General features: G+C 37.1%; 1 protein-coding gene across 1 annotated transcript; it reads left to right on the plus strand.

Moving 5' to 3' along the window:
* The first annotated feature begins 1,061 nt into the window (after positions 1–1,061).
* LOC107611380 (uncharacterized) lies at positions 1,062–1,916 on the plus strand. The gene has a single exon (XM_016313316.1). The coding sequence runs from the start codon at positions 1,062–1,064 to the stop codon at positions 1,914–1,916; it is 855 nt and encodes a 284-aa protein (XP_016168802.1).
* The last annotated feature ends 7,886 nt before the right edge of the window (positions 1,917–9,802 follow it).

Raw genomic sequence — 9,802 nt, forward strand, 5'->3', positions numbered from 1 at the left:
GGAGTTTAGAGACTCATGCCGTCAAAGAGTACAAAGTTCAGATCTAAAAATGTCATGAGGTCCAAAATAAATCTCTAAAAGTTGTTTAAATACTAAACTAGTAACCTAGGTTTACAGAAAATGAGTAAACTATGATAGATAGCGTAGAAATCCACTTCTGGGGCCCACTTGGTGTGTGCTGGGGCTGAGACGTAAGCTTCTCACGTGCCTGGGCTGTTTTTGGGCGTTCAATGCCAGGTTGTAACCTGTTTCTGGCGTTGAACTCCAACTTGTAAGTTGTTTCTGGCGTTGGACGCCAGACTGCAACATGGAACTGGCGTTGAACGCCAGTTTACATCGTCTATCCTTGAGAAAAGTATGGACTATTATATATTGCTGGAAAGCCCTGGATGTCTACCTTCCAACGCAATTGAGAGCGCGCCATTTGGAGTTCTGTAGCTCCAGAAAATCCACTTTGAGTGCAGGGAGGTCAGAATCCAACAGCATCAGCAGTCCTTTTTCAGCCTGAATCAGATTTTTGCTCAGCTCCCTCAATTTCAGCCAGAAAATACCTGAAATCACAGAAAAACACACAAACTCATAGTAAAGTCTAGAAATGTGATTTTTAATTAAAAACTAATAAAAATATACTAAAAACCAACTAAATCATACTAAAAACTATGTAAAAACAATGCCAAAAAGCGTATAAATTATCCGCTCATCAAAATGGTAATGGGGTAAATGGATCCAATGGAGTCCCAATGACATTAGCCACTTTTTTAGAAGTTAATCCTTTGATCTTTAGAGGCACGACAAACCCTACAGAAGAAAACAATTAGTTTCAAGCTATGGAGAGGGCTTTACAAGCTCAACACATTCCTGAAGACCAGTATGTAGAGTTTGCCACATACCAACTAGTGGGAAAAGCCCAGTTCTGGTGGCAGGGAGCTCGTCATCTACTGCAGCAAGGCGTTGCGGTGAAAACTTGGGAAGCTTTCCAAGTCGAATTCTACAAGAAACACTTTCCAAACTCGGTGAGAGCAGTGAAGGAGTTAGAGTTATTGTAGCTGAAGTAGCGCTCAATGACTGTGGTAGAGTATACCAGCAAGTTTGAGGAGCTCTGCCAGTTTTCTAAAGTCTATCAAGGTGCTCTAGAAGATTACGAGGAATGGGAATACATTAAGTATGATGGTGGATTACAGAGTGACATATTGAGTGTTGTAAGGCCTATGGAGGTCCAAGTTTTCTCTGAGCTGGTGAATAAGAGTAGGGTTGTAGAGGAGTGCTCAAGAAAGGTTGTTGTAGAGAGAGGTGACCATCGGGAGTTCCATAAGAGGGATCAAGGCAAGAGTTATGCGTCGAGGGATCAGAACTTCAAGAGGGGTGGCTATGCGCCTCAATACAACCAAGGTAGAGGTGACAATCGAAGGAATGACAACCGCCGATTTCATGGCAGAGGAAGCCAAGAAAGAGCTCAGCCATATCAGTTGATGTGTAACAAGCCGTGCAGAGCCGGATTCGACTTGTGCTACACATGTGGACAACCAGGACATTTCTCCAAGTCTTGCCCACATAGAGAGGCTCAGGATGCTGGTAAGGCTCAACAATGGGGCCGAGTTTTCACCATGACTGCTGATGATACTGGTAGGTCTGATACTTTGATCAAAGGTAACAACGAAATTAGTAATAAAACGTTAATTTCATTGTATGATACTGGAGCATCACACTCGTTCATAGCATTTGACAAAGTTGAGGAATTAAGATTGAAATTGTCTGCATTAATCTACAATTTACATGTGCATACTGCTACCTCTGAGGCTGTGATTACTAGGCTAGGTTGTCAACAAGTATCATTTTGGATAGAGAATACGCAGTTCTTCCATGACTTGATATATTCATCGTTGAGTGGACTTGATTTAATTTTGGGTTTGGATTGATTGTCAAAGCATCATGTATTGTTAGACTATTTTGAGCGTTTGCTACAGTTTATGCCCGAAGGGTTGGAAGGAAGATCTAGAAAGCATGTTTTTACACTTAAGCACAAATTGGAAGACAATCATGAAATCATGCTATTTCATTGGATAAATGTGGGTAAAAGGTCATAAAATCTCCTAAATCAAGCACAAGATAAACCCTAAATATGGGGTTTATCAGTCTATTATCTAAATTCTGTGATAGTAAACTGTAGTGGGAGTAAATGTCAGGATATATGCTATTAGCTGCGAGTTCGTCGAGAGATGAACAGAATTTGAGCCAAATTCTAGTAGTGGGTGAATTTTTCTGAGGTATTTCCTGAGGATATACCTAAATTTTCTCTTTCTCGAAAAATCGAATTTGTGATAGAACTGATGCCTAGAGTAGGACCAATCTCGATTGTGCCTTATAAGATGTCGCTGTTGGAGTTGACGGAACTTAAGGTTCAACTGGAAGAGCTGATGGATAAGAGTTTCATCCATCCAAGTATTTTCCCATGGGGAGCGCCGATTTTGTTGGTGAAAAAGAAGGATGGTAGCATGCGACTGTATGTGGACTGCAGGCAGTTAAACAAGGTGACAATAAAGAACAAGTATCCTTTGCCGAGAATCGATAACCTGATGGATTAGGTGTAAGGAGTCGGAGTTTTCTCTAAGATCGATTTAAGGTCCAATTATCACTAGATAAGGGTGAGAGAGGAAAATGTCCCTAAGACTGCTTTCAGAACTCGTTATGGTCATTATGGGTATACTGTGATGTCTTTTGGGTTAACAAATATCCCTGTTGTGTTCATAGATTACATGAATCGAATATTCTGTCTTTTCTTAGATAAATTCGTTGTGGAATCCATTGATGATATCCTAATATACTCTAAGACTACGGAGGAGCACATAGAGCAATTGCAAATAATGTTGTAGATTCTGAAGGAAAGAAAGCTTGATGTAAAGCTTTCTAAATGTGACTTCTAGAAGGAATAAATAAAGTTTTTGGGACATGTGGTGAGCCAAAATGGAATAGCTGTAGATCCTACTAAGGTTGAAGCAGTGACAGAATGGGGATGGCCTACGTTTGTGATGGAAGTGAGAAGTTTCTTGGGATTAGCTAGTTACTATAGAAGATTCATTAAGGGTTTTTTTTTTTTTTTTTTTTTTTTTTTTTTTTTTTTGCAGATTGCATTACCGATGACAAAGTTAACTCGCAAAGATACACCCTTCATGTGGACGTCTAAATGTGAGGAAAGTTTTCAAAATTTGAAGGAGAAGTTAACTACAGCGCCATTGGTTGTGTTATCTGAAACTAATGAGCCGTTCGAGGTTTATTGTGATGCTTCATTAAAGGATCTAGGGTATGTGCTGATGCAACACTAGAATGTTGTGGCTTATGCATCGCGACAGTTGAGGCCGCACAAAGTAAATTATCCAACTCACGATCTGGAGCTTGCTGCGGTTGTGTTTGCACTAAAGGTGTAGAGGCACTACCTATATCGAGTGAAGTTCCAAGTTTTCTCTGATCATAATAGCTTGAAATACCTCTTTGATAAGAAAGAACTTAATATGCGCTAAAGGAGGTGGATGGAGCTGTTGAAATATTATGACTTTGAACCGAGTTATCACCCAGAAAAGGCTAATGTGGTGGTGGATGCGTTGAGCAGAAAATCTCTAAGCGTTGCTTGAATGATGATTAAAGAAGAAGAGTTGTTGAGTAAGTTTGCATACTTGAACTTGGGTGTTAGAGAGGTGGTTAGGGGTGCATGCTTGAACCAGCTACATATCTCTAGTAACTTTAAGGCTGAGATTCAAAAGGCTCAGTAGAATGATCAGGAGTTGTAGAGAATGCTACAAGTGATTGGACAGAAGAAGCATGGAAAGGTTATCCAAGATAGAGAAAGAGTTTGGAGATATAAAGAGAGGATCTGTGTGCCGAACGTGGGAGATCTGAGATAGGAAGTGTTAACAGAAGCTCATAAGAGTAGATTCTCGATTCATCCTGGAATAAAAAAATGTATCACGATTTGAAGGCAATGTTTTGGTGGCCCATAATGAAAAATGACGTGGCAGAACACATATTTAAGTGTTTGACGTGTCAGAAGGTGAAAATTGAGCACCAAAAGCCATCCGGGATGTTGCAACCTCTTGACATTCCACAATGGAAGTGGGAGGGTATCGCCATGGACTTTTTGTCGAGTTTGTCAAGGACTAGGGCAGGATTTGATGCGGTGTGGGTGATTGCGGATCAATTGACAAAGTCTACTTTTTTCTTGCCTATCCGTATGACTTATTCCTTGGAAGAATTAACGAGGCTTTATGTTAAGGAAATTGTAAGATTTCACGGTGTGCTTACGACCATAATATCGAATAGAGAACCCCGATTCACTTCAAGGTTTTGGTGAGCTTTTCAGAAGGCATTCAAAACTTGATTGTACCTAAGCACGGCGTATTGATGAGCGGATAATTTATACCCTTTTTGGCATTATTTTTACATGGTATTTAAGTATGTTTTAGTTACTTTTTATTATATTTTTATTAGTTTTTATTCAAAAATCATATTTCTGGACTTTACTATGAGTTTGTGTGTTTTTCTATGATTTCATGTATTTTCTGGCTGAAATTGAGGGACCTGGGCAAAATCTGATTCAGAGGCTGAAAAAGGACTACAGATGCTGTTGGATTCTGACCTCCCTACACTCGAAGTGAATTTTCTGGAGCTACAGAAGCCCAATTGGCACTCTCTTAATTGCGTTGGAAAGTAGACATTCTAGGCTTTCCAACAATATATAATAGTTTATACTTTGCCCGAGATTTGATGGCCCAAACTGGCGTTCAAAGTCAGCTTAAAAATTCTGGCGTAAAACGCCCAAACTGGCACCAAAGCTGGCGTTTAACTCCAGAAACAGCCTAAGCACGAAAAAGCTTCAATGCTCAGCCCAAGCACACATCAAGTGGGCCCTAGAAGTGGATTTCTGCACTATCTGCACTTAGTATTCATTTTCTGTAACCCTAGGTTACTAGTTTAGTATAAAAACTACTTTTAGAGATTTATTTTAGAGTTTCTGATCTTATGTTCCTATTTTGATTATTGTTCACATTTGGAGGCTGGCCTCACAGCCATGCCTAGACCTTTCACTTATGTATTTTCAATGGTGGAGTTTCTACACCCCATAAATTAAGGTGTGGAGCTCTGCTGTTCTTCATGAATTAATGCAATTACTATTGTTTTTTATTCAATTCACGCTTACTTCTTCTCCAAGATATACTCTCGTTCTTAATTCAGTTAAGTCAGAATGAAGGGGTGACCCGTGACAATCACCCAATCTTCGTTACTCGCTTAGCCAAGGTCGCATGCCTGACAACCACAAAGCGATCTACATGATGTTCAACGTAGTCATTGGATGACAGCTAGAGTAAATTCTCTTGGGTTTCTAATCTAAGATTAGAACCTTCGTGGTATAGGCTAGAATTATTGGCAACCATTCCTAGGATTCGGAAAGTCTAAACCTTGTCTGTGGTATTCCGAGTAGGATCCAGGATCCGAAAAGTCTAAACCTTGTCTGTGGTATTCCGAGTAGGATCTGAGAAGGGATGACTGTGACGAGCTTCAAACCTGCGAATGTGGGGCACAAGTGACAGTGTGCAAAAGGACAATGGTCCTATTCCGACGCTAGCGGGAATCGACAGATGATTAGCCGTGCGGTGACAACGCATATGGATCTATTTTTATCCGAGAGGATCATACAGCTTGCCATGGAAGGAGGTAACACATGGTTGGAAGAAGGCAGTAGGAAAGTAGAAGTTCAGAAGCAACAAAGCATCTCCAGACGCTTATCTGAAATTCCCACCAATGAATTACATAAGTATTTCTATCTTATTTTATATTTTATTTATATTTTAATTATCAAAACCTCATAACCATTTGAATCTGCCTGACTGAGATTTACAAGGATGACCATAGCTTGCTTCAAGCCGACAATCTCCGTGGATCGACCCTTACTCACGTAAGATTTATTACTTGGATGACACAATGCACTTGCTGGTTAGTTGTGCGAAGTTGTGAAAAAGAGTTGAGATTACAATTGTGCGTACCAAGTTGTCGGCGCCATTGAGATCACAATTTCGTGCACCAAGTTTTTGACGCCATTGCCAGGGATTGTTCGAGTTTGGACAGCTAACGGTTCATCTTGTTGCTCAGATTGGGTAATTTTATTTTAATTTTAAACTTTTTGTTTTTATTCTTTTTATTTTTGAAAAAAATTTCAAAAAAAATATATATAATTTATATTTGTTCTTCAAAATTTTTAAGATTGAATTCTAGAGTTTCAGATGATGCTTTTTTCATCACAGGAGCTAATTGATTCCCATCAATTTGGCTGTTGTATGTAATGTCCTGCTGAAACTTGGCTAGCCATGTCTAATCTTTTTAGACTGAAGCTTTAGACTAACATTGCATGATTCCTGAAATTCTTACTAAAAATTTTGAAATCCCTTACTTTTCTTTTCCAAATAATTTTCGAAAAATACAAAATTTTTTTTTCATAAAATCATAAAAAAACCAAAAATCCTGTGTTTCTTGTTTGATTCTAGTGTCAAATTTTAAGTTTGGTGTCAATTGTATTTTTCTTATTTTCAAAAATTAATGCATGGTGTTCTTCATGATCTTCAAGTTCTTGACGATTTTCCTTATTTGATCTTTACATTTTCTTGTTTAGTGTCTTTTCTTGTTTTTCATATGCATTTTTGAATTATTAGTGTCTATAGAGTAAAAAATTTTTAAGTTTGGTGTCTTGCATCTTTTTCTTTTCTTAAAAATTTTTCAAAAATATGGTCTTGATGTTCATCATGATCTTCAAAGTGTTCTTAGTGTTCATCTTGACATTCAAGGTGTTCTTGCATGCATTATTGTTTTAATCCTAAAATTTTATGTTTTGCATCTTTTTGTTGTTTTTCTCTCTCCTCACTAAAAATTCAAAAATAAAAAAAAATCTTTCCTTTATTCTTCTCATAAATTTCGAAAATCTGAATTGATTTAGTCATAAAGTTTTAAAATTTAGTTGTTTCTTAATAGTTAAGTCAAAATTTTCAATTTAAAAATCCTATCTTTTCAAAACTTTTTCAAAAATCAAATCTTTTTCAATTTTCCTCTTAATATTTTTGAAAACTTTAAAAATTGATTTTCAAAATTTTTTTCTTATTTTTATTTCATGATTTTCGAATTAATTGCTAACATTCAATATTTTGATTTAAAAATTTCAAGTTGTTCCTTGCCTATTAAGAAAGGTTCAATCTATAAATTTTAAAAATCATATCTTTTAGTTTCTTGTTAGTCAAGTAATCAACTTTAATTTTCGAAAATCAAATCCTTTTAATTTCCTTTTCAAATCTTTTTCAAAATAAATTTTCAATCATATCTTTTTTAAAATCAATTTCAAAATCTTTTATAACTTCTTATCTTTCCAAAATTGATTTTCAAATCTTTTTCAATTAACTACTTGACTTTTTGTTTGATTTTAAAAAGTTTTCTATTTCAATCATATCTTTTTCAAAACCACCTAACTACTTTTCTCTCTCCAATTTTCAAAAATCACTAACCACTTTTTCAAAAATCTTTTTAAATTAATTAATCTATTTAATTTTCAAATTTTATTTTATTTCTTCCCTTAATTTTCGAATACTAACCAATAATTAAAATAAAAACAAAAATAGTCTCCTTTTATTTTAATTTAAAATTTGAATTCTCTCTCTCTCTCTCATCTCTTTCTATTTATTTATTTATTTACTAACACTTCTCTTCTTATAATTCGAACCCTCTCTCCCTCTCTGTGTTCGAATTCTTCATCTTCTTTCTTCTTCATTCTACTCTTCTATTCTTCTACTCACATAAAGGAATCTCTATACTGTGACATAGAGGATTCCTATTCTTTTCTGTTCTCTTCTTTTTCATATGAGCAGGAGCAAGGATAAGAACATTCTTGTTGAAGCTGATCCGGAACCTGAAAGGACTCTAAAGAGGAAGCTAAGAGAAGCTAAAGCACAACACTCTGGAGAGGACCTGACAGAATTTTTCGAAAAAGAAGAAGAGATGGCCGAACCCAACAACAATGGTGGAGATGCAAGGAAGATGCTTGGTGACTTTGTTGTACCTTCTTCTGACTTCTGTGGAAGGAGCATCTCAATTCCTGCAATTGGAGCAAACAACTTTGAGCTTAAGCCTCAATTAGTTTCTCTAATGCAGCAGAATTGCAAGTTTCATGGACTTCCATTGGAAGATCCTCATCAGTTCTTAGCTGAATTCTTGCAAATCTGTGACACTGTTAAGACCAATGGGGTTAATCCTAAGGTCTATAGACTTATACTTTTCCCCTTTGCTGTAAGAGACAGAGCTAGGACATGGTTGGACTCACAACCTAAAGATAGCCTGAACTCTTGGAAAAAGTTGGTCAATGCTTTCTTGGCCAAATTCTTTCCACCTCAAAAGTTGAGCAAGCTTAGAGTGGAATTCCAAACCTTCAGACAGAAAGAAGGTGAATCCCTCTATGAAGCTTGGGAAAGATACAAGCAGTTGATCAGAAGGTGTCTTTCTGACATGTTTTCAGAATGGAGCATCATATGTATATTCTATGATGGTCTGTCTGAATTGTCTAAGATGTCATTGGATCACTCTGCTGGAAGATCTCTTCATCTGAAGAAGACGCCTGTAGAAGCCCAGGAACTCATTGAAATGGTTGCATATAACCAGTTCATGTATACTTCTGAAGGGAATCCTGTGAATAATGGGACAACTCAGAAGAAAGGAGTTCTTGAGATTGATACTCTGAATGCCATATTGGCTCAGAACAAAATATTGACTCAGCAAGTCAATATGATTTCTCAGAGTCTGTCTGGAATACAAGCTGCAACAGGCAGTACTAAGGAAGCTTCCTCTGAAGAAGAAGCTTATGATCTTGAGAATCCTGCAATGGCAGAGGTGAATTACATGGGAGAATCCTATGAAAACGCCTACAATCCTTCATGGAGGAATCATCCTAATCTCTCATGGAAGGATCATGATAAACCTCTATTTCATGGTTTATCTTGTGCTCATTTGAGTGGTTTTTATCAACTCTTTACCCACTTATTCATACTATTTACATGGTTTTACATTTGCCTTCCTAATTATGTGCTTTGATTGAAAACATGCTTCTTTGGACTTATAATTTCTAATATTAATCCTCTCTTATCACCATTAGATGCCTTGATATGTGTGTTAAGTGATTTCAGAGATTACAGAGCAGGAATGGCTCAGAGGATAGAAAGGAAGCATGCAAAAGTGGAAGGAACACAAGAAGTTGGAGAAATTGTTAAGCTGTCCAGCCTGACCTCTTCACACTCAAACGGCTATAACTTTAGCTACACAGGTCCAAACGACGCGGTTCCAGTTGAGTTGGAAAGCTAATGTCCGGGGCTTTGATTTAATATATAATATGCTATAGTTTTCCTGACGCTAGGCGACGCGACCGCGTGCTCCATGCGGCCGCGTCGCAATGACGAAAAACCAGCGTGGCAAATTTCTTCTCCAGCGATTTTTGGGCTGTTTCTGACCCAGTTCACGGCCCAGAAAACACATATTAGAGGCTATAAAGTGGGGGAATACATCCATTCATAAGGAGGCTCTCATATTCACAATTTTAGGAGTAGATGTAATTTTTAGAGAGAGAGGTTCTCTCCTCTCTCTTAGGATTAGGATTTAGGACTTCTCTTAGTTTTAGGAGTGACTCTCAATCTCAGGTTCTTTATTTTATTTATTTTTCCAATTTAATTTATGAACTTTTCCATGTTATGATTTGAATATTTTATTTAATATAATTTGAGGTATTTCA

The sequence above is a fragment of the Arachis ipaensis genome, chromosome B8 (genome assembly GCF_059453495.1).
Source record: "Arachis ipaensis isolate K30076 ecotype BB chromosome B8, ASM5945349v1, whole genome shotgun sequence".
Classification (NCBI taxonomy): domain Eukaryota; kingdom Viridiplantae; phylum Streptophyta; class Magnoliopsida; order Fabales; family Fabaceae; genus Arachis; species Arachis ipaensis.

What these genes read in the sequence shown, in the direction of transcription:
- LOC107611380 (XM_016313316.1), top strand. Translation starts at nt 1,062, where the DNA reads ATGACTGTGGTAGAGTATACCAGCAAGTTTGAGGAGCTCTGCCAGTTT.